Raw genomic sequence first — 27,756 nt, forward strand, 5'->3', positions numbered from 1 at the left:
CTGGCAGCCAGTGCTGTGAGCCTTTGTTTAGCAGTCTCAAGGCTTCAGATGGAGTCAGGCCCTTGTATGTTTTCAGTAGCCAAGTCTTATCCTTAATCTCTACACCCTTGTGTAGGGTGACTAACTTCTCTTCGAGTCTTAGCAGAGAGATTCTTGATCTTAGCCTCCAACCTCATTTTCCATTAGATAGATAGATAGATAGATAGATAGATAGATAGATAGATAGATAGATAGATAGATAGATAGATAGATAGATAGAATTTCCTACGTCTGAGAGAACAGGGAAACATGTGAAAAAGATTCAGAGTAGCTTGGCCTTAATTACGCAAGTTATAAGTTGACCTGAGTAATTGCTTTGACAGACTTCAAAGATTCTGTTACGACACCCTACTATTAATAAAGATCTTTCCAGAATTCTTAGTAGTTTTTGTTTCCTGAGATTGCCTGCCTCATACAGCTTGATGTGCAGTAATGCTCATTGTATCAATTGTTTAAATGAATGTAATTATTTAAAACATAAAAATATTAAAAGAACATAGAACAGTATCCAATCTCAGTTATAGGCCTATATCTAAAACCAGCACTTGGCATTAAAAGGTCCTGCAATAAGTCATCAACTCTTCCCTCCAACATGATTTGGAAACAGGATATTGGACAAACCATCTCTTCTGCATCAGGGGTGTCTGGGCGGGAAGGGTGTAAAAAGTCAAGAGGATAGCCAGAAGCATGGGATTGAAACCACCTCCCCTTTTTAACACAAAAATGAATGGGGCTTCAATCGTGAGGTCACAACTGTCATCTTGATTCACTCACTCACCAACTCACTCACTCACTCACTCACTTACACACACACACAAAACACCCCCCACCCCACTGTGATACCTCTGACATTCATGAATGTGTCTATAACTTGTATTCAGCTTCAGAAGTTGGGCTCTTCTTTTGTTCTTCAGGGTGGCAGGGAATGCAATATAGCCCTTTTGGTGGTGGTAGCACCCCAATTGTCAGAATCTTCCTGAGGGCAAGTAGATTGGCCCACTCTGTGTTATGCTATACACCCTCTGTCTAAAAGACTTTTAATTCATTTTTAATGTATTCTTTTTCCAGTAACTTTAATTCTCTTTTTAGCCCACTAAATTCCTACAAAAGCTCATGAAGTTCATTCTTACTGTCATGGTACAATCTGAAAGGCATGGCATAAAAGGAAAAGGGTTTGGGAAGGAGGAAGAAAATTACATTTTTTAATTAAGATTTTGTTGCATTTTATTTTGACTTATTTTGGCTTTGAATGTTGTTTTTAATTGGATTGATAAAATGCCCCAGGGATTTTCTTTTTTAAGCTGTAAGACAGCACAGAAGTATTTTATAAGTAAAAGAAGTAAATGGTCAAAAGTAGTTGGCTGCCTATTTATTACATTCTCCAGAAAACATTTTAAAAAGTCTGACTGACAATATATCTTTGCACAAATTGCTGCTTTTTTTTTTTTGACTTTGAGTTTTTAAATGATAGTTTTATTGTAATGCATCATTTTATTGGGTTGAACATTATAAAGAAAGGTGAGATTTTATGCTACAGTGTTTGCAAATTGGCAGGAGTCTGAGATGAAGGGCAATACAGAAATATGTGAAGTAAATAAATAATTGCTAGCAAAGATTATCTCTAGCTTTGCTGGAAAAATACTTGCAAGGGCTTTGCATAGCTTGTTGATGGAAGGGCTTAAGTGCCAGGTTTCTATGAAATTTCAGAGATTACTTATTGGAGACAGGAAAACAATTTAGTGCGTGTTGCTGCATGTATAATTAAAAGGTAAATTTGTAGCATGGCCTCTTATATTATTTAATAATGAATTACTCAAGCCTATAAATAATAAAGATGATATTAACCTTGTACCATAACAATGACCATATTGGAATAAAATTCCATGGGAAAAACATCTTGTTTCTTTGTTCTATTATTTATTATATGCCTAATGAGTAAATTGTTGTTATAAGATTATCGTTAAGCTTTTGTCAAATGATGCCATTTTGTATATTGGGGTTTGCAATCTGTTATCCTGCAAATATTTGGGACTACTTTCCGTATCACATCCAGTATATATGTCAGTATCCTGCATATACAGTACTTCCTAGCTGGGGCAATGAAGACAATATTCACCTGGCTTCTAAGATTAGACAATAAAAAACCTAGCTTGCATAGAATATTGTGAGCATGTTACTTGGGCATCTTGGGTAGATACGTCAAAGCCACTGTCTTTACCATTCGTGGGGAATGCTGTATGTGGCAGGAGTTGACTAAGGTTGGATACCTTAATCTGATCTGTGGTTTTAGCATAAGTCTATTCATACATTAAGATATTAATACAAATTCCAAAGCATGATTGATTTCATTATTTATGGTGAAAGATTGGTAGAATTAGGAAAGAATACAAGAGTAACATGAGGTTCTGAGTGGAGGGCAGTCCATTACCTGGTAGTATCAAAAGTGGATTTTGGAAAATAATGGATTTAGAAGAAAAAGAAGTGAAAGAAATTAGCGTGAAAGCAAAGGCATGAAAATGATGGCTTGTGGAAATGGCCATTCTCATTCTAAACAATGCTCAGGACTTCAACCAAGGTAAGAGTTTGAGGGAGCTGCAGTGTCACTGAGTGTTCTCTGAATCCCTTGGGTCAATGTGGTTTCTTCTGTAAGGGTTCTTCCTCCTTACTGCACCTGCAGTAGAGACATAGGTCTAATTCATAGTGGCATGGTGATGCTTGGTAATGTCACAAATGAATAAGCCCCACAATAACATAGGGAGACTGTACATATTCTCAAAGATGTAGCAGAACACATGGATAGTCCAATCCTCCATGGGATTAGAACTTCATGGTAGAAAAAGAACTCTCCTATCTACCATTATCTTTCATATGCTGGGGGGCAAATATCTCTGCTGAGCTCATGCAGAAGCTCTAGTCCACTTCCTTCTCCACTTTCACCACTACTTTAGTCACCTTACCCTTTCCTTCTTTCTCCCACTACTAGTACTATACATCTCTTCACCATATTTCTTCTGGTACTCTCTGTTCAGTCTCCCACTAGGGACAACAATTTGGTGTCCTCCAGAAATTTTGGAATTCAAATCCCATCAGCACCAAGCAGCATGGATGCTGACAAGGGACTGTGAAAGTTAGCATCCAAAACTCCTGAAGGACACCAAGTTGCCTAACACTAACTTCTCATTATTTACAGACATCCAGATTGCACCACCAGCTGTGTACCATTTTCAGCTACAAAATTTTCTAACAGTCAATATTGTCATATATTGCCTTTGGAGTGTGGAACAAATGAGTTTACTTCTGTGGCATAAGGCCTGCCTCTTCATACTCCATGTATCTGCAAGACATAAGTGAATTTAGTCACTTCTATTGTAGTTTAAAACCGCCCTACTTATGGCTTCAGCTAGCTGATCCAAACACAACATAGCTCTGGGACCCCCAGCTTGCTGCTATCATTACTCAGTCCTACTCCTACTGGCACTAATGTACAGTAAGAGGGCTGCAGTAGTTAAGGTGTTGGACTTGGACTGAAGAGTCCTAGCTTCAAGTCTATGGGTGATCATTCACAGGATTGTTGATTTCAGGGAGTGTCACCTTGATTACCTGGAGGAAGTGCAGAATATCCAATCATAATAAGTAAATGAAAATTCCCCACCTATTTTAGAAACATGCTTTTCCAGAGTTCTAATTCAAGCAAGGTGTCTCTACAAATACGATGAGGGAAGTGATGGTTCATGCATTTATGCCTTCCCTCCCTCAAGTGATTTGAAGTGCATAGGGAATTAAATGCCAAAATAGGTGGTGTGCTCAGAGCCCAGTAACTAAGCAATTTGTCTACCTGCATGAACTAACTCATCTGCCTACAGTACTTTTTTTTTTTCTGAAGTAGGTGGACCACCGTGGACCGCATGCTTTCTTGAAGGAAGTAGCTGTCCCTTTCTTATATCTCTGATTCTTCCCTGAATGATGAGAATGTAGACCATAATACTTCATAGGGTCCATATTTCTAAAGTCTTGTTTTACATGGAACATTGGATTAAAGACCATGTTATCACTACCCAAAGAAAGAAGTCATATTTAATGTGGCTGTGTGTGGGAGCTCCAATGTGGATTGTACCAGTCGGGCTAGGTCACAAAGTGGTTTGTTTGGTTTTAGCTTAGTGCATTGCATGAAGCCAATCATTATTGTTTGAAATGGATTCAATAAACCACAACTGAACTACAGCTTAGTGCAGCATGTGAAGCAGGCTACCCTGGAGGCTTAAACATCCTAGAGCAAATAGGTATACAGAGGACTCACTCCTAATGAATGGCTGCAATCTGGTTGATTCATCATCCTTCAAGTCAGGGAGCACCAAAAGAATTTATGACTTGACTAACCTGCTGAATTCAAATGTTTTGTCCTATACCACTGTTTCTCAACCTTGGCAACTTCAAGATGTGTGGACTTCTGGGAATTGAAGTCCACACATCTTAAAGTTGCCATGGTTGAGAAACACTGGTCTATACTTTTGTTATACACAGTGTATAGAAAAGAGTTCCTTCAAAATATAAATGAAACCAGTATAACCACAACTGAGGAGTGCAACTTTCCATAACCTGCTCCAGCCATGCCCTGGAAGGGACCTCTGATCACCATGATGAACTAGTTTTTAATCATCATATCTTAAAATAAGATCATGTAAAAATAAATAAAATTTTGAACTAAGCAGTGGTTTTACAGTATGACACAGCAGCATTACTTGCATTAGGCCAATTTACCACTTATGATAGCAGTAATGGGACTAAAAGCCAATAAAAGTGGTCTGTTCTTTCAAAGATTGGCTTTTATGACTTATTCTAAATATTATCAAGTGAATCAAAAGCTGTCATTACAGTATCTAAAGAGCCTTCATACCTTGTAAGCAAACAGTGTGACTTTGACGAATAATCATTAATGTGCCTGTGTGAAGCCAGAGCCAAGAAAAAGGAAGAAAAGTAGAAACCTGGTATTTCACTTTACATAAGTCATTAAAATAATTTTAACTAGATTTAAAATGAAACAGTTTTATATGTAAAATGGCTTAATTTGTACCTTTTGATCCCATTACCTATAATACTTAGGTGGCTAAAAAAGTGTCTGGGTACCAGAGTAAGGAGATGTTTAGTTGCATGTATGTGCAATATCCCCATTGTGCAGAAAATGTCAGACATTGTATTGCTAGGGCTCTTCCACGGGCAGAAAGGAACATAAGCAGTAATAAGTAGAGAATGGCTGCAACAGGGAGACTCACAAGGTACATTCATTCTCTTTCCTTGTTAGCCTCTCCTCCATTGCTTTTTATAGGAACAAGAAAAGTTGCCTTATACAGAACCAGGTCACTGATCTGCCTTGTTTTGTATAGTGTTGACAACAATGACCGGCAATCACCCTCCAGAAAGATGAGGACTTAAATTGTATTCAAAGCACATGCTTTATCCCTGAGCAATGAACTTCCTGGGTCCTTTTTTCATCTTTTTCCAAGTTTAAAGGATCTATCTATCGCCCTTTAAAAGCAGGAGCAATATCTCCTAAAAATGGAAGAGGCTATATCATAACATGCTTGCTAGTCCACCCATTGCATCTCACAGCCTTTCTTCAATGTCTAGATGTTTCTGTGAAGTCTGTAAGTGGCAGGCTGAACATGAAAGTCTCTCCACACAGTCCAAAAAGCTGGGGATAATTCCCAGTCACATGATGAGCTTACATGGCTTTATGTAAGGTCTCCTTTATATACTTTCTCCAAACAGTCAGCGATGGGGATGAGGGCTTCAAAGAGTGGAGCTAGTGCATGACATTCATTGTTCATCTTCATTTTTTCACTCAGATAATTCAGGAAGCAAAATGTGCAGAGCAGACTCTGGAAGGGCAATCAAAATGAAGGGAACTGAACTTGAACAACTGCCATGAAGCAGAGGTCTGTTTTGGATCTTTACCTCTGGTTATCCTCTTCAAATCAAAGAGTTTGATGAGATAGGTTAGGATTTTCCACTTCTCCAGTATTAATTGAATCACACAGTTGGAATTGGATTCAGAATCAGTTTAGGTAAAAAGCCGTGCTGCAGGGCTACAGAAAGCTGAGTAACAAGGTCCACTGTTACTTCTTAGTAAGCTGGATCGTCTCTCATAGGCAGAACATTGTAAGGGCTGTGCCTGGGCCTAACCACCATATGAAATAACATGGTAGTTCATTTACAAAGGCAGATTCATCATTAGATAGACGTAACTGAACAATACAAACATAGATAAGTGTTGTGGATACAGAACAGGTTCCCATGTCTAGCTGTTCTTACTGTTGGGAATTTTACCCTTGGGATTTGATTGGAATCTGTCCTCTTGTAACTTAAATTCATTATTCCATGTCCTACAATCTTAAATAATAAAGGAAACCACCTTCTGTATGACAACATTTCATATACCTCAATGACTTCTTATTGCAAAGGTAAGCATGCTTAGCTCCTTTACTTTCCCATCATAAGACTTTGTTTCTAGTCTCCCGTCACCTTTTTTGCACTTCTCTGAATCTGCTCCAGTCTGCCTGAATCCTCCTTAGAAGGTGGTGTCAGAATGGGACCCAGTGCCCAACAGAGAATAAAACGGAATAATTATTTCACATGATTTTGAAACTATACTTCTGTTGATTCAGCCTAAATTTGCATTTGTCATTCTTGGAGCCATAACACACCACTGGTTCACATTCAGTTCATAACCAAATATCTCAAAATCTTTTTTTCACAAATGTTACCAAGCTACGTATCCCTGATTCTGTACCTATGCCTTTGATTCTTTGTTACTAAGCATATACTTTTTCATTTAATTCTGCTAAATGATATCTAATTATTTTCAGCCTGTTCCTCTAACTTATCAGGATCTTTGGAATGTTATTTCTTTCTCCTAGGGTATTTGCTATTAGGGCCCTGTAAAGCATTTGAAAGTGGGACTGTCAACACCTCTCTTTGAAATGTTCAAACAGCTGCATGTTTTGTATGGCTCACCTGGCTGTTTCAAAATGGACTCCAGGAACCCTAATATGTCACCAACAGTAAAGTGGCAGTTCATGCGTACGTATACAGAGACAGCCAGGGACAGGTTTAGAAGCAGCTACACAGCCTTGCAAAGATACAGGTACTTCACCTTTTTGAAAAGAGGTACTTTATTTGCACGGATACACTTTGTGAAACACCTCTTTCAAATACTATGTACTGGTATCTGTGACATAGGACTCTGAAAGCTGTTACAGTCTTGTGCATTACAACTGCCACTCTTCCTGCTCCAAGCTTGTGGCTGGTGCTAAATGTGAAACCCAGGTGGACACATCTCCAAGAGGGGAACTCTCCTCTCTGAGTCCAGTCAGTTCTCAGTTATACACACTAGGTTGCTTGCCTTACCCACAATGAAATCTCTAAATGGATGTGCTGTCCACTTAGAGAAAACATTTTCTGGGACCTTTGTTGCTCTGTTCTTATTACTGTTTTCTCAATCAGCTCATTTCCTGGAAGCTGACTACCTTATATGCCTACTATAAATAGAGGGCAACAGTCTCTACTTACTCAGGAAGCACACTTAATCACCCATAGTTGCAATCAGAGGCTTTTAAGACTTAGACACAACCTGCAATAACAGCTATCTAGTTGATCTTTTCATCCTTCAGCTGAGCACGCAGCTGTTTGGAACATACAGATCTCTCATGACTTCTTTCTTTCTCCCGCCTCTTGAATTCCATTGCTGAACTCCTTCTAATTCACTTTTACTTGCTCAATTATTCTTGAAATACAGTAAACCTTCAAATCTCTAAAAAGGGTCTGCCAATTCCTCCAGAGAGATAAGCAACAAGGTATTAATAGACTCCACTGTGCCCACAAATTTATCCAGAGTTCCTATTTCTTGTAACTTTAATTTTGTGTGGGTTTTTGTTTTTTAATTGAATGGAATAAATTCATTCATATTAAATGAATATCTCTTGTCTTATAAAAGTCCAATAGGGGTTCTTAGAAAATAAAAATGATGGGTAGGTATAATCCAATATTCTGTTTAAGGGTTCTCTTTACTGAGTGAGATAAATGGTGATTATTGTAATTTAAACATATGTTGTCCCATGATAATAAGGAGTTATTCAAGATTAATTAGTGGATTGCATGGTTTTGCTTTCTTAATAATGTATTTGTAAATATGGCCCCTTTTATCTTAATTGTTCCACTGCATGTCACTTTAGCTTTCTTGAGTAGCCCAAGTTTTGACACTAATGTAATACTTGTAAATGTTTTCCATTTTTATATTGATTTTTTTAAATTTATGAATGTTTTGTTTTGTTAATGCAAGGTTTTTCCCCCTTCAGTACACCATGGTGATACACTGTGAGATGTACACTTGCTATTCTCAAGATTACTGCCAGTTATTCCATTAATGTATGAGAAAATCTGCATATTTGATGCTGGCAAAAGAACAGCTTTCTGCCTCTCATCAAACTGGAATGTTCTCCCCCAACCATTTTACTACCTTGGTTTGCAAGTCTGATCAAAACTTGCTATAGAACTTTCTAGCCCCTGTGATAATTGTTTAGTGAGTTTGGGCCACAGATATAAGTTGACTATATCTCAGAATGAATGTTTCCCCATTATAATTGAATAGAGTAAATCTTTGAAATGAAAAAGATTCTTTTAAACTCAGTAGTGTTTATTTTGTATTCATCGCCTAGTAACTTCTCTGCTTTATTCAAAATTCTATCTCAATGTTGGGGGGAAAAACCTTTCATTTAATGGAAATATTTCCTAAGTTGAGGCTTCATAGTATGAAAAGTGTGCTATTCCTTAGACCACCCCAACCTGTGGCTGGAAATAATTTATCTGCAATGAAGGAAACCAGTATGGCGTATTTTCAGTTTTAAATTCAAAGTTCTTTTCACCCCCACAAAGCTCATTGAGTAACATTAGGCTCATCATCACCTGACAACCAGACCCATTCAGATTTTAGAATGCCATCTTTTATGTTATCTTCCCCATCCCTTCATCATCAGTTTATTAACAAAACAGCCATCCGTTTTAATTTTCCACAATGTCCTGGACTGAAAGAATAGCAGGAACATTGTGGGAAATGTAAATGATTGCTTGTTGCTCACCATCACCAGAGAGAGTGACCAATAGTCTGGGGCAGACTTGAATTAACAGAAATTGCCAGGTGCTCAGACTTGCAATGCCAGATGCTGACTGAGCTAAACAGAATTGTTATATAAATGCACAGTGTGATAACTGGCACTACATGCACTTAAGGAAGCAAAAATATGGATGTGAAATTTCTTTTTTCCATTGCTTGTCCACATTAATGTGATAGAACATACTTCAAACAAGTAATGGGTGCAAGTAAATAAGGAAGCAATTTGAAGCAAACAGATCTTTTAAGCAGTTTTAATAGTACATCTTTAATATTGCCATCAAAATTCACTGGAGTTCAAGAGTAGAGCAAATTTGCATCTGTTAAAATAATGGAATTGACATTGATATCACATCATGGTTGTTTTAAATATAATCATTCTCTGTAACACCACCTTTCATGTCACCACTCACATGGAAAGGGCTTGATCCTGCTTCCATCAAAGTCAACCACAAAGCTTCCCATTTCATTTCAGGGAGAAAAGGATTGAGGATTAAATATGGGGTGCAAAATTGGTCTTGCCTTGACTCTTTGGGCTTGACATTGTTCAATGAAGCACTAAAGAATATTAATTCCATCTACTTCAAGAATTACTAGATAAATGTTGATGCTTTGCATTATTTAGCTATTGAATCAACTGATTGCTGCAGTTGCCTTCTGTTCATACTTGAAGCCACATGTGTTATCAAGATTTCTCAGGGAGAAAGAGCTCATCTTTTGCAGTGCTTTATATGTGTAGGACTCAGTGGATTATTCAGAAGCTATTCAGCTGCCTTCCTCCCTGTATCAGCTCTTATTTAGAATTTGACAACCCTTTCTCTCTGAATTCAGACAATAGCCAAATCAGTGTGGGGTGACACCAAGGCGATGGAATAGCAGCAGAAGCCCATAACAACAAAGCCAGCATGATCTAAAGGAAAATACATAGAATCATTTATTGAAGAGAGTGTGTCTGCAATTTATTTGGCAGAGGACAAATTTCTATGTAAAGACACCCTATATTATTCCAGTTCAAATTTGATTTAATGATTAAGAGGCATAAGAAGACAGAACAGGGGTCTTGAAGTTGCTCAAAAGCAAACTGAGCTGACAGACAGGCCACCTGGCTTCGGTCTTCCCCACTATGGTGTGATGCATTCTAATATAATTAATTAGGTTCTAATATGCACTGATGTTGCTTAGCTAACATATGCTAATTTTATGCAATCTAGTTTGTCCTCTTTTTTGTTGATGGATTTCTTCTTTTGTGGTGATATGTAAGAAGTCACCCTATTTGCAACTGGTCTCTTGCCGTTTGCCTTTACCAAACTATTCTGGAACTTTTTAATAGTGTCCTTTATACCTTGAAGGAAACTTGACTTGAGAATTCTAAATAAAATTCCCAAGATTATCTTCCCTCAGGAACAGTTACAAACATGAATTTAATCTTGATTATCTTGCAAACAAGTGAATGGGCTAGATGATATCTTTTCAGATGTAAAAATATTTAACAGTAAACAACATTTATATTGAGAGAAGCTAGACTGAAAGATGAGTGTGGTTTTACAAAATGGTAGAACATCAATAACGTGTGCTATGCTGATAATACTACTCTGATAGTTAAAATGCAAATGATCTACAAGCCCTAGTAATGAAAGTCAAGTAGCACAGTGAAAAAATGGGACTAAGATTACATATAAAGAAGTCTAAATGAATGCAAACAGCAAGAAATATGCCATAGACTAGCACTTGATAAAGTAGCAATGAAGGCCTTGGAAAAGATATTCAGAAGGCATGATGTACTTACCAAGATCAAAACATGCAGACAATGTTTTTTCCTGTGACACTCTGGACCTTGAAGAAACAGGATAGAGAAAGCATTGATGCTTTTTAATTTTGGTATTGGAGAAGACTCCTGACAATACCATGGATAGCCAAGAAAATATACAAATGTATCCTTGAACAAATTAACCCAAAGTTCTCAGTTGAGGCTCAAATGACCAGGCTCAAATTATCATATTTTGGATACATTATGCAAAGATCTGGCTCTATGGAGAAAACTATAATGCAGGGAAAAGGAAAGAGAAGAGGATGACCAGCAGCTAGGTGGATGGACTCAAGTACAGTGGCGATTTGAGCACTATTGGAAAACCTGAAATCTCCAGGTAGTTGCTAAGAGTCTACACCAACTTGATAACATATCATCAGTAATGATTTTGCTCTTGTAGCTTCCAACAAACTACTGAAAGTTTAAGATTCTTGGCTTGGAACAAGATGTATACTTTAATCTAAAACAATCCTGGTTCAAGTTAAGGACATCATATTCTTAAATCAAGCTATAAGGATAACATCAACTCTAAGAATATGCAGATGTTTTCACTTATTCCATATATACAAAATGATAAGGAAATTTAATTAATGTGAAAAGACAGTTACTGATTTATTATATTTTGGATGTAATTTTCAATTAGTATCTTGAAAAGCTAAAGGGAAGAACTAAACTTTGATTACAAGGAACAGGCTATTTTAAAATCTAATTTCCATCTGTGTTTTGAGATGTTTAAAAATTGTTTTACAGTCTTGTGGGCATGAGAAAAGTTGGGGATAGAGTTTCCTCTTTAACCTGGAGATAGGACCTCAGAGAATCTTGGAGGGTGGGGGGAGAAATTCCCTGCTTGGAAAAAAGGGGTTGAGGTGAGAGACTTGGAAGAGAAGGCATGACTTCCTTAAGTAGTTTATGTCGGGCCTAGCCCAAGGAACTCCAGGAGACCATGCAGAATCAATCCAGCAAGGTTTATTAGCTACAACCCCTTAACAAGAATCTTCCCAGAATGAAACCAGTTCCCAGGCTCACACCAATGGAATTCTTAGGGAGGTGCCAGTCTCCTCCGCTTATCTCTTCCTCGCTCCTCTGGAGATGAGAGCACATTCTTTACTCCCCTCCCACCATTCCAGTCCATCACAGTTTGGTGGATAAACACTAGGATCCTGACATTCTGCCTTTTTAATCTGAACATTCAGATTAAACCCTGGACTGAACCCCAGGCTGAAAGATTCAAGCTTATGATCTGAACTGAGGCGCAGCTCAAGCTAATTGATAAGACCTATGTAAATGGCTTTATGCTGCTTGAAGGATACAAACTCATTATATAACTGCAATGAAAATGAGACCCACTGTGGTTTCAGTGGTAAATTTCAGGATTCCAAGTGTCATGAGGTATCCATAATACTGTAAACAAACTATACATTGAATCAAGCCAAGAATTTTGTGTGTGACTGCCAGCCAGCCCTGACATTAAATTTGCTTGCCCCCAAATCCTGTTAAGGTTTAGTTTTTGAGCTGCTCCTTCTACATCTGGGAGTGGGGTGTTGTGAAAGTAAGGGTGCTGCTTAACCACTTGCTCTATTTCTCAATTACTATTCTGCGCTTTGTTCTCTGCTAGTTGTGAACATCCTTTTACCCCATTTCCTTCTGACTCTTTGTTATAGCCCTGGAACTAGCATCTGGCCTGTTTTTAACCAGCTGTTCAATCATATCATTTAGTTCTCTGAACTTTATGGTCTTGTAGAGAAATTTTAGATTTTGCAAAGATCATTTCTCTCTCCTCCCTCTCTTACTATGTATAGTTGCTTCCATTAAATGACAGTTTGTCATCGGTCTATGTGCAACATCACATTTTCAATTCATTGATGTCTTGGCACCATCATGGCTGCAACAGTAAAATGGAATTTGCTTCTGCTCTCCTGAAAGTTAGCATGCTTATCTGGGGATAAGCTCCAGGATACTGTAGCAAAGGCTAATCTTTAAAACAACTAAACATTTTTAAAAAATGAAAAGAAAGAATGCTGTGATGGGCAGTGCCAGCTCAAGGGATCCTGGATAGCCATGCTCAGCTCAGCCTCAGTCTGTTTGCTGCTGCTCTCTGGTTGATGACATGTCCTCCGTATTTTAACTCTAGACTTCAGCTCTCTCTGTACTACCACTTTTGACTAAATGCCTTCTTTAGTAACTTGCGCCCCATTCACCTCCCCTCTACATAGAGATCCAAAGAATTTCAGTGATGTGATTTTTTTTGTCCCCCTGCCCTGAAAATTTAAAGTTGGGAATGTAATTAGGAAGTCCCTGAGAGGAAAGCCACTCCTCGCCATTAAAATCCTCTGTGAACCTTGAAACAATGTCCTAAAGTTGGCCTGAAAAAAAATGTAATTTGGGGCTGTTGGGGGGAGGGGGTTGCACATGGTTCAAGGGTGGGGATAGAAATTTCTCATTTCCTGTGATGCAACACAGAGTAATTAAGCTGCACTTATCAGGCATCTGAAAACAAACCAAAAAAAAATTTTTTTTTTACATACTGAATTTTTGTTTCAAGATACTTCTAATGCAAATGGGCATACTGAAAGATAACTATTTTCTTTAGATTATTAGCTTTGCATTGCATTTTTGCCAAGTAAGTTAAAGTGTTGTCATGCCTATTTTATTTTTAATTTTTTGTTAAGTTAGCATGACTTTAAAGCAGGTGTTCATCAGGTTTCTTAGCCAAAAAGAAACTCATCCCAGCACCACTTGACACAAACAGCTTTAGCAGATGAAGGAAGTGCTGGACCTAATCCTTTATCTAATGTCAGATGTACCACAGTTGTTTTAGAAAGAAAATATCCTATTGCAGAATTAGCAAGAAACTAACCTGATTTTTCTGTGACCACACAATAACCCTGTGCAGCTTCTTCTTTTATCATATTTATAGGGATTACATTACCTGACCATACCTGGAGGTTTCAGTATTTTGGATTTAATTTGTGGAGTGGCTAGGATACTCAATTTCTTAGATGCTGCATGTTCTTGTAACGTCACTTATTGTTCAACATATTAAAGCCATCAATTAAGAGAATTACAGCTTCTGTTGACTCTTGCACATACTTCCCCAAGCCCCAAGCCATAACAAATGCCAGATAACCTCTTCCACAACTTTTCGCATGACCTCCAACACTTTCTGCTGACTATAGAGTTGCACCCCTGTTCTGGCCCATCTACTGGGCACAAAAATTCTCCCGTGTTTTTTTCCTCTACCAGTTCTTATTCAATTTGCTGAAAGAGATTTGACTTTAGAAATTTTTTTCAATAGCGAATAGAATGTTGTTTAAAATCAGAGAATATATACAGTGCTGTGGTTGTTTTTAGCCTGTTAATTAAAACCATGTGAAACTTATTGATTTTGACTTTTTCTAAAAAAATCAAGCAGCCCTCCCAAAAATTCACAAATTTCACAAATTATAAATAATGACAATAGCAACATGCCATAGGAAGCCTGTTCACACTACTATTTATGAAACAATGAATTCCACATGGGTGACAAATGTCATTGGGATTGCATTGCTAGTGGAATAAAATGCATGGTAAATAAAGTGTTAATCTCTTCCTCCCTAAATGAATCATTTTAAAAAGCTATTAAGCTAAAGAAAATGAGCATAGTTTTCTAGTAATGACTTATCTTCTTCAGAATGAAATTGGTAAAAATCCCTGATTGTAGATGTATATCCCCAAAGACATCGGAATTTAGGGACGTGCTGGTTGGAGGAAAACGATGATCTTTGTTATACATTGATCTGTTTTATCTCAGTATAATTTACTTGTATACTTGTGTACTTGGTATATTTAGTGATATGCTTGGATGAACCTTTTTATTTAAAATCTCCCTAGTTTTGTTTTCAATCTGGTGCTTAAAAGCAATGTTCTTCCATTTTTTAAATATACACTTCAATAGATGTATATAGACACACGTGCTAAATATAAGTACAATTTTATTCATAAGCGCACATAATTCAGATTCTGATTGTTAATAAAAATGCATTTCTAACCATCAAATTCAAGTCTATTATTCTAAGTTAATTGCATTTGCCCTAAAGAGACTTGAAACTGGCTGTCAGCCTATTTGTGTCAGTTTCATTTTATTCATCAGTCAATCTTGTCTTTCTTTTTTTTACATCCCATATATTGATCAAATAGATTTGTTAGCATGCCTGTTCAGCTTTGGAGATAGGGGAAGGAGTTTATGTTATCCATCAGAGTTGTTTGATTACTGTATTAGTTTGTATTTATCTTAATTGATATTTCCATAGCAAATAAATGCACTTTTTGACGGGCCCATAAGTTTCCTATTAAATATAAATCGCCTAATATGTTTCTTGGATATGGATCTTGTTGAGAGAGGAAAATCAACCACATAAAATAGATTAGATTCTCCCCGTGCATCATTTTTGCTAGTCAAAAAACAGTCGTTTTGGTGATTGCTGATCAGGTTGAGAATAAGACAAGGTCCTTGTGATACCTTTAGAGAAAACTCAGTAACCAATTAACAGCTTTATAATTTATTTTGCTGAAGACTTCTTTGTAACAAAAATGCTCACTTACCTCCCTGTGAAGGCCTTTAACTGTTATCTTCATTTTTGGCAAGGAAACCAGTAGTGAAAAACAAGGATGAAATAATGTTGTAATAAACTCTCCTTTAAAAAAAAATCTAAGGCTGCACTGCACTTCATAAAGTACGCCAGGCTGGGACAAAGAATTGGGTGGGATTAAAACCAATGTTTATTGGATGTAATTTTAATTAATCTGAAATTAATCAATGAAATGCAGATAACACAATTGCTCTTTAATTAGTTTCCCTTTTGTTGCACTAAAAATTGACAGCAACTTCTGGAGGACTCTGGGGGCCACAGCTGGAGGTTGGGGACCACTTGTAGCTCTGAGTCTCAGGGTTGTGCACCCTTAGTATAAACAATCTAAAGTGTTGCTCTAAAGCAGTGTTTCTCAATTTTGGCAGCTTGAAGATGTATGGACTTCAACTCTTAGAATTCCCCAGGAGTTGAAGTCCACACATCTTCAAATTGCCAAGATTGAGAAACACTGCCCTAAACTTTCAAGGGGGCTGAGTTCACCTGAGAGCTTGGGCTTGTTCTTCTTGCCTTCTCCTTCCCTGTATCAAATCTTTCTCCCACTTCCTCTTTTTTGAAGCTGGAAATCCTTGGGGATGTCCTAGAGGAGAGATGGACATGCTGTGTGGAGGAGGGGGGGACAGAATTTATCTCCCTGTATGAGCAGAAGAGCAACTTAAGCTGCAGTTCTACAGGCGCAGATCCAAGAATGAGTCATGATGAATTTGTTTAATACTTCTTCTTATATACATGTAAAATTCTGCTTTTAGCATTCAAGCCTGTGGGACTTTTAGGTGCACGTTTGAGAAGTTTTGACATCATATCTACTTTGCTGATTTGCCTATCTTTTTAATTGTGTTTTAAACTAAAACAAAGCATTAAAGATCAGCTTAAGAAAATACAGAATAATCCAAAAGAAAATAAACAAAAAGGAAACACGTAAATAATCTTGAGTGTAAGGTCGGTAAGGAAATTTGCTGGTGTATCAATTTTTCAGCCAATGCAGTTTCCCATACTTTTATTTACTATTCAACTAAAGGGAAATATTTTCCAATATTTTACAGCATTGTGTCTGTTTGCTAAAAGCAGAAATTATTTAAATATAATTAATTTGCATAAGTTTTAGGAAAAGATAAACAGTAAATCAACTGCAGGATTAACTGGAACGATTGCTGAGTGATTTCACAATTTTCCCCCAAATAAGTTTGATCCAGCTGAAGATCTCTTTCAAAAATAGCTCATTCTGAAAGACACAGTTGGTTATAAAGCTCTTACACTGAAAAGTATCGCTTACACTTGAAAGATACAATTGACTGATTTACATAGACCAAGATGAAGAAAGTTAAATGAAAGAAAGAAGATCCATTCAGAAAGAGGCATTTTCTGGATGAAACAGCTAGTTTTTTGAGAAGGAAGGAATACATTATCCACAGTACACTAGTATGAAGAATTTTAAGCAAGCAATCGTTCATATCAATGATCAATGATCAAGGGATTCCTTCTTTCTATATGTATGTTCTTTCTTCATTTATAAATCTTAGTTCATATTTTTAAATTATCAACATTTATATGCATATTGCAAGTCTAGGTGACATATAATAAAAATCTAAAAAATCCATAAAAATACATCATGCTAAGGTAAATATATAAAAATATTGTTGTCTGACTAAATCCCTCCCTATCCAGATGCTCTTGGAAAGAGAACTGTGTGTTTGCCAATGTCCTAAAAATTAAAAAGGGTGGGGCTGACCTGCCCTTAGGGGCCATGCTATTCCAGAAACAGGGGGCAGTAGCTGAGAATGTCACTCTCTGGGTCTCAGCCCCTCAGGCAACCAGTATAGCTTCCATAGAACAGAGGCCATTTTATTAAACTGGCTACTGTTGATCAACAAGAAGATAAGCTGCCTTCTGTGCTGGCCTCAGCTTTCAAATTATCTTCCAGGGCAACTGGTCTTTTATTAAAAAGTTGCAGCCACCAACTTTCTTCTTTTGTTTAAAAACTGCTTTTTTTGAGGCGGGGGGGGGGGTCCACAGTAATTACTTTTCAATTTTAGTCTGCCATTCTTATGCACTGAAATACTAAATCCCAGAATTGCTATCAAGACTGTGGAGCGCCTGAATATTCCCACCAAATCAGACATCCAGTAACAACACTTATTCCCATTTCTTATCTTCAGAGCTCATTTAGGTCCTGCAGTATCTGTTATAAAGAGGAACATATATAGGTGTGATGGGTGGTGGAAACGATCCTTACAATTATAGAAAAACAAAGAAAAGGGGGAATTATCGTTCCATGAAAGACGTTTCAAAGACCTCCTGTTTAAACAACAACAACAACTTTCTTAAAATCCCTAGTAAAGATGCCTGGCGAGGAAACTGTCACACTCCATGATCCTCAACTGACTTTAACAAGATATTCACACGTGCAAAAGTTTTTGCTCTATCTGTGGAAGACATGTATAAACAATCCCAATAGGGTGGTGCACTTCACTAGGAGACAAGTGGCAGAAATAAAGGACTTTCTTACACTGTAGTCTAAAAACCCAAGATTCCAGGATAGTCAATAATGAGAAAGTTTCTGAAAATTATTGGCCCAATTATATGCGACATTTTTCAACCTGATTATGAACTAATATTACATTCATATATGTTGCATGTTTGATTAACAAGGAAAACATATTTGGCTTTGACCCTTTTGGTGATGTTCATTCTCTAACTTGCGCCAAAAAGATCAAACTAAGATACTGATTACATTCTCTTCTGTTGGCAGAGTTCAGGCTATGCTCATGAAGGAGTCCATGTCGTATTAATGCCACCATTATAAGGATCATTATATGCTGGTGTAAATCAGCCTCTTTAGAAAATCCAAAACAGGCAGCTTTGATGAGGTGGTATAGGAGCAATGGTAATGCAGGAGGCTTAGCCAGGGATGGACTAAAGGACAATTGGTCTCTATTGACAGATTGCTAGGACTGGCCACAGTTTCAGGCTCTTGCACATTTCACACATTTATTTCTTTTCTAGAGTTAGAATGTGCTCCAGTTCCTTAACTGAAAATATCTATCTTCCTCCTCTTTTTGATCAGTCTTGGGATTCTAGAAAAAAATCCCAATAACCAATCAATGTACTAGTCTGAAGCCCACCCACTTTAAACCTTATCCCTATCGTCATGACAGTGTGAATAATACTTGTGAATAATACTTGCAAAATATATTAAAAGTTAAATTTTGACTTCAGTGGCCCAAATTTTCTTTTTTTTACTTCAACAGCCCTGTGGAAGAGGTAAGTGAATCATGTTGCCCCATCGCCATCAGTTCATTTCCCAATTCAAGTACAAGGGGCAGAGGGGTCATTTCTATGATTTCCAGGAAGGGCAGAATTAGCAAAAATTGTGGGCTCTTGTTAGCCGTCAGCAGCCTATACAGTAGTTGTATAGCTACTATTGTAGAGTTCTCTGGGTGATGCATGCAACATAGAGTAGATATACCAGGAAATTAGAAAAGCTGTGAATGTCTGAGAGTAAAGTTGTTATGTGCTAGGTGTTTTAGAAAAATAAAGATCATAGAAGGCACAATTCTACATAAGAGTCCTGTTTCTCCCACTATTTCTGCCTAATTCCCTCCCCAACCAACTAACAAAGTTTCTACAAGCTAGCAATTGTGAGTCCCCCTCCAATTGCTTAGGGTTTTCTTCTGACTCTTCCTGAAATCATATCCAACCTCCCCTCCCTCCTCTAAACAACAAAAAATGGTAATAAACAGCAATTGATGGTTGACCCAATGAGTGCAAATGGCAGGAAAACAGGTTTTGACTAAATACAGTAAAAACAATTAGAACAAGATTGTTCTGGTAGATTCTTTTTTGCTGGTGAAATTTAAACAGAAGCTAGACAGCCAACTGTCAGGGAGTGAATTCCACATTTTAATATCTTTTTTTTTTTTTCCTGGTCTCTCCCATTCTTCTTCCTAGGACTGTCCAGCCCTATTTTACATCCTCTTGGAGATCCAAGTAAGTACAGATTTTAAGGTACTCTTCTTCTGAATATTTGGAGATCTTATTTATTGTATTCACTGATTAAAAAAGCAGAGTTACATTAGTTTGTATCTTCAAGTTCAATCTCCTGTTTTGTAAATTCCCCATAAATGTTTATTTAAAATATGTATATCTATTTTCTTTTTTTAAAATAATATTTTTATTAAACGTGTTGGCCACAGTAATAAAAGATAATACAAACTAAAATGAAAAAAAGAGGGAATAAAAAATGCAAGAAAGCAAATAGAGAGAAAAATAGAAAGAGAAAAGAAAAATAGTTTAGAAAGCCACTTCCCATCCTTATCACAAGTATAAACAATTTCACTATCTCTTCACCCCTTTTTAGTTAACAAATATAAAACTCTTCATCCCATAACTCAGCTATAGGTTAGTCCAGTAAACGTGTTTTCCAATCCAGATGTCAGCAAAAAGTCCAAACCGAGCCCTAAAATAATAGCATTCATTAACAAATACAAAACTCATCATTCCATGTCTCAACTCTTAACTGTAAGCAAATCCAATATACGTCTTTTCCAGTCCAGATGTCAGCATGTACATATATTTTCTAATCGTTAGTTTGCTGTTGTGTTGTGGCTTTGTTTTGCTTTTGGGCTGTTAGCTTACCTTGGGTTAGCTGTTTTTGTTTTTGTATTAAGACATTCATTCATTCATTCATTCATTCATTCAAAGCCTTTTATATTGCTCTATTTGCAGTGGCAAATACAGCAATATAAAAGGCTTTGAATGAATTAATTAATCATTTTCAAAATGCCTTAAAATAAGTGAGCAATAGCCAAAGGTGTTAAAGTAAGCCACCAGAAGATGGAAACAGGACATTATACAGCCCTTCCTGGGATAATAGCATCATTTTACTGGATCCCCATAAACCATTAAAATGGAGTAAAGGAAAGGAAATTGAAAGGCCAATCCCATTGGATATAATGATATAATTTAAAAGCTGCACTGAGTGTCACAATTAACATCACCGGAGAGATGACTAGCACTGAATGTTATGCCTGAGTGCCCAAATCATTTGATCATCCACAGTTTGATTTGAAGGGTACTACTTGCTGCTAAGTCTTTGCAGACAGACTATTGAAGGCCAGCCCATAGATATGGAGAAAGGTGAAGATTTTGTGGGATTTTACTTGAACCTGTGACTTCATCCATGTAGTTTTCTTGGCATGATATGGAAAGCATTTACTATTACTGTCTTCTGGAATGTTCTGTCAACCTCCCAGGCTAGCAAACAGCCTGGATTTCCACATACTGTCCCAAGTAATCATCTGGGCTGATCCTACTTAGCTTCCAAAATCACCTAAGGTCAGCCAAGTGAGGCTACCTGCTGAAGCTCCACAAAAATGTACCTCTTTATCTTAGAAAGTCACCTACCTCCTTTCTGAAGAATGAGATGGGCTGCCCACAAGATTACTGTCAGGCAAGATCACATGGGAGCAGAAAATCTTTTATGGAGTCTACTACCATGTTGTTTACAGGTCTTTCAAGAAAGCTTAAGACCAAACTGGTTCACCAATGAATCTCTTTCTGTATTGGCAATCTATCTTCCCTTATCTGTGCATCAGTTAAGAGCCATGCAGCTGTATTCTCCATCAACTGAAATTTATGGACAGGTTTTGGAGGTAGATCTCTTCCAGTTTGTCTGAAAGAGATGTGTGGGACCCTGAACTGGAGGCCATACTCAAGGTAGGGTCTGCCCATTCTGATTGGGTTTAGTTCTGGCATAATTATCCCTGTTTTTTTTGTTTTTTACAGTATCGTGTCCTTTCATAGTACATTTATTTTATTCATGTTATAGTCCTTGGTGTGAGTGTTCACTAAATGATCTGCTGCAATACCCCATCTCCCCTGATCAATTGCCGAGAGAAGTGAATCCCTTCCACAAGCCATCATTATGAAAGGGAAGTAACCTGGGTTGTATTTTTGGAATCTAACACCCCCCCCCCATGCCACCCCCTCAACATACCTCTTTTGTTCTGTCAATCGAAGGCAAAGTACTCATGTGATGTAATTTAGAATGGAGCTTTGTTTCTTTTTTTCTTTTTCTTTTTCTTTTTCAAGAAAAGCTTTCAGTCTGGAAAAGCTTTAGGAACTCTGGGGGAAAAGCTTAGCTCAAAGAAAAAAAGAGAAAGCAAGTCTGCCCTGACAGCTTGATCCCGGGGAGAGGTGGCTGGGCTGTTGTCTAACAGGTCCTCTGGGTCCTGATGAGGCAGACACAGAGGAACGAGTCGTATTAAGTGAATGTGTGCTGGCAGGGCTCAAGGAGCAATTACCATTATGTTGCACAGTTCACTCTTTGCTATTGCTATTTCCTTCAATAAAACCCCTGCTCACTTGCCAATTGGAGCTTGTCATCTCACAATATTTCTCATGCACAATACACAGAGTAAAATGCCCTTGTGTTTTAAACACATTTGGAGATGTGAACAATAGTGGTTATACTGACAGCAAAAAAGTGCTTGCTTTGAATATAGCTCAGAAACAAAGAAGGGGAGAGAGTACAACTCTACTCCAAAGGGGTATACAGGTATAGTTTTGCCCACACACACAAACACACACACACACACATTTTCTCTCTCTCACACACAGCCTCTCTCACTCACATACACACATCATGTGTGACTTACATGTGACAGGCCTTATTCTAGTTGCTGCTTATCAGCAGAAGAAGGACCTATTGATGCCAATACATGCTTTCCAATAGCATTGTTTACCATAAAATAAAGCAAGCCTCTGAATAAGTCTACAGCTGAAAAGTTAGGCTGTGCAACAGGTGCCCTTCAGGCTTTCCAGCCTTGTTTTGCAGAAAATATCTCAACTGAAGCTGAAAGTTTCATGAAAAATGACAAGGATTGACCAGTTGGGGTGTAATAAAGACGGCAGGTAGCTGAAGGCAAACTCTTCTCTTTTAAATAGTCTTAGTTGCAGAAAAAAAATTCAGAGAAATTACAGAGATCTCCAAGGCTCTTTGTAAGCTCAGGAAATGAAAATCAATGGGGTTTCATCTCCACTGCCCCCATATTTTTAGATACTATTATGAAATTGTTCATAATTTTCCAGAATGGGGTGAAGGGAGGAGTCAATGCCAGCCACCTGCTCAGCATACCAAACTTTATCTTTGTTTGCATCAGCGTCTAAGAAAATTATTCAAATGTCTTATTTTTGGAAATGTGCTGAATAAATGGTGTTTTCATGCCATTCTTGAACAAGATTAACTTAGCCAAGGTTTACTCAGTCCAAATTTCTGGATTCACATCAAACACTAGTTTAAAATGTGATCAGGTTACATTCAGTGTGTCATGTGAGCCCAGCTTTTGGAGCTTAACCAAAAGAAGAAAGAGGTGCTGGTGATCAGCAAGAAGGCAAAACAGAGACAGGGTATTCAGCATATGCTTGATGGGATAATGGTCCTCTTGGGGAAAAAAACAAAACACCCCCCCCCCCCGAAGGACCAGTAGTTATTTACTCAGGAAGAAAAATTACTTCAAAATCCATTGAGTAATACCTTTAATAGGACTACTGCAGTTTTACAAAATTGTTACATACCTTTGGGTTTCTTCTTCATCAGATAAGATGGCTTTAGGGGAAAAAAAGAGAAGAAAAAAGATGGAGAAAAGGTGACTGATCTTGGAGACCTACAAAATGGGTTTTGGTCTAGAATAGTGTTAGGTGAACCTCGTACTCTCCCCTTGCTTGCTGGGAAGAAGAGGCCAGCAAGGCCTGGCAAGTATGTCATTCTTGGAATTACAAATTCCAACTCTTAAGGTAAAAAATGTTTCCAACCTTTGTAAGAGATGGCAGATCCCTCGGTGCATGAAAGAAGAAAAATCAGCCTTGTAAGCTTGATATTAACAAAGCTGTTTATAATATGAGCTGTGGTATTAGATTTTTTGTTTGTTTGTTTAAGTCAATGGTGAATTCAATTAAATAAGATTACCTAGTGATGGGAAGGAAAAAGACCAGTTTGGTTACAACTTGGGAGAATGAGGTCCATGTCTACCCTCAGCTATGGAAGCAAACTGGATAACTTTGGGCCAGTTACTTTCTCATCCCAGTCTACCTCATAAAATTATTATAGAGGGAAATTAGAGGAGAAAATCTGCCTTCAGCTCCTAGAAAAAGAGCAGGATAATAAATCTGACACATGGATAAATATACCCAATCTATATCTAACAAATCAATAAAAAGATACAGCAAAGTGATACCAGATTCCCCTTCCTTTGTGTAAGATGTCCCTACAGAACAGTTAAACGTTGAATTTAGGTCTCTGAGGGATCACAGGTTTTCCACCTCTTCCCTGAATACATATAATTATTGTTATTATTGTCAGTTGTTGTTGGCTGACATTCTTTTTTTAAATTTTGTGTTGTGGATTGTCATTTTTATAATTATGTTGATATTTTTAACCTCTGCTTGCTGCTCAGAGCTGTTTATGGGAGATGGGTGGTCATATACATTGAATAAAATAGAATAAAAATAAAATAAATGTGCACATCTGTAGCTATCCTAGTCTTTCCTTTTCCAACTACCTGCTTTTTAAAAATTCAGATATTTTTTCCCTGACTGCTAGGGTTTTTTTTTTAATAGCTAAAGGTAATTGTAAAGGAAGAAAAAAGGAATATAAACAATATATCGTGACTCTTGACACTCCATTGCTTTCTTAAATGAGAATAATAAAATTTTGCAGATGAACAAAAGAGTGGGAGGAAGCTATCTGATTTACAATGTTTTTGAGATAAAGAACACCATAAAAAAAAGAGATCAATGTGAATAATAAACCATTGTTAACTGAGTCATGACATTTCTATTCTTAGGGAAAATCTGAAGAGTAGAAATCTGCAAATGAGCACCTTATGCCATTTTCAAAGTGGGAGGAAGATGTGTAATTATAATTTCTGAAGTGGTGAAAGTTTTATTTAAATTGCAGGGGAAAATAATTGAAAAACATATCGACATATCAATATTACATAAATTGCTTTAATTTTATTAAACTGGTTGTGGGAGCAAGTCTTTTCTTCCTCTTCCTGCCATCCCTCTCTCTCCCTTCTACAACTTCTTGTTTTGTATGATGTTCTGGCTACAAAATGTCTTCCCTGAAAGCCATTTCTTTAGTAAAAGTGCAGCAGGAGAACCATAGGAGAGATGAAATGCCTCCACATGTCAACCCAGCATACGTTTATTCTAATCCTTCCAGGAGCTGAGACCTATTAAAAAGGTTCCTATTTTCAAAATGGGTTTAACCACTTATGTCTCAAGTGTCTACCTCTAATTGCCTTTACCTGACACATTTAATATATGCAAAATTAACAACACTTATTTTAATTAAATGTGCAAAAAAAAGAAAGAAAGAAAGAAAGAAAGAAAGAAAGAAAGAAAGAAAGAAAGCGTTTTCCAAAAAGTCAAAGTTAACTTGGCATGCAGTCTCTACATTTTCCTTAATCAATGGGACAAGGATTAATGGTTATAATCATTGACAAAATAATTTCATCCCATTCATACTTAAAGTGGCTATGCAAATTAACAGTCAAGAATCAAAGTAAGGAAATGTAAACTGACTTGGACAGTGCAACGATTGCTGGTCTTCATAGAGTATTTAGCTGCAGTTTGTTTCTAGTTTGGCTACCTTCTCAGGCTTGGAGAAGTGGACTCTCTGAATCTTTCCCAATATGATATCATCACTTTAAGTATTGCTTGGAAAAGGGGTCTGTAACTCTTTCATTATGTGAAGACCTAGCTCTTAGAGAAGGCTCTAATGATGGGCAAGGTGGAAGGAAAGAGAAGAGGATGACCAGCAGCAAGGTGGATGGACTAAGTTACAGTAGCAATAAGTGCACCATTGGAAGATCTGAAGGACCAGGTTAGGGACAGATCATCATGGAGAAAATCTATCTGTGTGGCTGCTAGGAGTAGAAAATGACTTGATGGCACATAATCAATCAATCATCACTCTCCCGCATGCTACATTGAGTCCAGATAGGTTTAGATTTCTGGGTAAAGTCATTCCAGGAAGGGGGATGTTCCAGTGACCAAAAGTACTTTGTCTTTGATGAAGAAAGTTTACCCAAAGCTTGCCCAAGGTAATCACATGGGAAGTTTTCTGTTCCTCACCATGAAAAAGAAATGCTGCAAAAAAACAAAAGATTGGGGGGTAAGCTGCCCTTGTTGTTGCCATTCCTTTGGTTAGCTTTAGATAAGTGCTTTTGCTGCCTGGAACAAAGCAACTAGTAGCCTACAGTCTAAATCACTGTGAAAGTAAAGTCTACAAATTTATTTTGATATGAGGCAGAAAAAAAGTCAAGAAAACCTTCAGGACTTTTTGTCAGTATCTGGTAAAACAAAAAACCATAATCATAATTTAAATAACTAACAATTTAGTTAGTTTCAGGTCACCAAATATATGGTGCTTGAGGTGGCTGGAGCATTCTGCCAAATGTAAAGGCCAGATCCAAGAGAAACCAAATGAATCCATTAAAGACAAGTAATCGTATTCAACAATGTCCATACAAATCATATTTAATCCAATAGATTATGGTTCTCAGACTTTTCCTTTACGTTGGACCATTACTTTAATTGCTAAAGTTCTTGTGGAGCAGTATATAACAAAGCAATTAATAAATCTGTGCTCATAGGTACTATAGCATGCAATACTTACTCGGATGGCTTCTGAGGAACTCTCCAATTAATTTAATTTAATTTAAAAATTAAACATTTCAGGTTGGTTGACATTTTGCAAGAGGGCAACATCTCACAGCATTTTAGTTTTTCTGGTCTTTTCTGAAATTTTGAGATTTTTAACCACATTTTTAAATACATCAGTTGCAGTACTATTGTGAACACTGGATCCTGAACCAGGTTGGGAATTATTGTAACAGGATCTTTATAGAGAGGGAGGGAGAGAGGGAGGGAGGGAGGGAGAGAGGGAGGGAGGGAGGGAGAGAGAGAGAGAGAGAGAGAGAGAGAGAGAGAATATATACACACATACAGTATATATTCCTGTTTTTTCCTATCTTTCTCTTCCTTCAATGTTTTCTTTTATTTAATACATTTTATATTGCTTCCCATTAAAAAAAAGACCTCTTGATACAGTTTATAGCTAAATAATTATTTATGATTAACTCCTGAGCAGTATTTGCTGATGGTATTCATGCTTGATTTTCCACCAAGATAGTTCCACCAGCTCCATTCCTTTGCAAGTCCTTCCTATTGTGATTCTGAACCAAGGAGATCATCCAGGTAAGATTCAGTTTGTAGGAATCTACTTTAAATTGTGTAATTTAATCCTGAACAACTCTCACAATAAGTATTGATCTATAAATAATATATCTGATCTATAAATAATAATATATTAGGTTAATATATGCCTAAGTTCTAAATCTGTAATAGTATATCACTGAAATGCTATTTTATGGAGGCTTCTAGTCAAATCTAACTTTGGTTGAAGAGGAGTCTGGAGAAAGCATGTGTGATATTTGTTCATCTCTAAGCATGAAGATTAGTTTCCAGCCCTCTTGATGGTTACAAAGAGATGGCAACTGAAAGAACAGAAAGTTGCAAATTGTACATGTTCCAGTTTTGAAATACTTAGGTCCTTAGTGCAAAATGTTCCTTGTTAAGTCAAAACTTAAGAAGAGTAAGATGTAGGACAGAAGCTATTTATTCGAAGGGATGTGATTAACAAGGTAATCCACTGACCTATTAAGTTTAGTACCAGGAAATTAGCATTTGGTTAATCATTTGGCTTGACCCACAACTAGAGAAGTGTGGGCATAAACATGCTTCTGCAAGTGAATTTTCTTGCTGAATCAGAGATGATGCACATAGACTTGATAGAAATACAACATATTTGATGCTGCTTTAGACACCCTCATATATTCATTAAATGTGGCTGGGGAATTCTGGGAGTTGAAATCCATACATCTTAAAGTTGCCAAGTTTGAGAAACACTGTCCTAGGCAGTTGGTGCTCTGCCTTACAAGTTCTCTGCACTAATATGTAGAAACTGGCATCTGGAGTTTGATATCTTGCCTACATTTATGTTTTTGGGTTTTTTTGATCTCCTAAATTTTTAGTGCATTCACATTGAAACTGACCAT

General features: G+C 37.2%; 1 protein-coding gene across 1 annotated transcript in view; it reads left to right on the forward strand.

Moving 5' to 3' along the window:
• MDFIC2 (MyoD family inhibitor domain containing 2) overlaps positions 1-27,756 on the forward strand; it is an 85,282-nt gene that overhangs the window by 40,370 nt on the left and 17,156 nt on the right. Inside the window, exons 3-4 of the mRNA XM_088134791.1 lie at positions 19,583-19,621; positions 26,828-26,896. Of these exons, the coding sequence (XP_087990917.1) occupies positions 19,583-19,621; positions 26,828-26,896 (108 nt within the window). The remainder of the gene's footprint in view (positions 1-19,582; positions 19,622-26,827; positions 26,897-27,756) is intronic.

The sequence above is a fragment of the Python bivittatus genome, unplaced genomic scaffold (genome assembly GCF_059951505.1).
Source record: "Python bivittatus isolate LINGU-HERP-01145 unplaced genomic scaffold, Pbiv_v1 ctg000080_np1212, whole genome shotgun sequence".
In the NCBI taxonomy this organism is placed as follows: Eukaryota; Metazoa; Chordata; class Lepidosauria; order Squamata; family Pythonidae; genus Python; species Python bivittatus.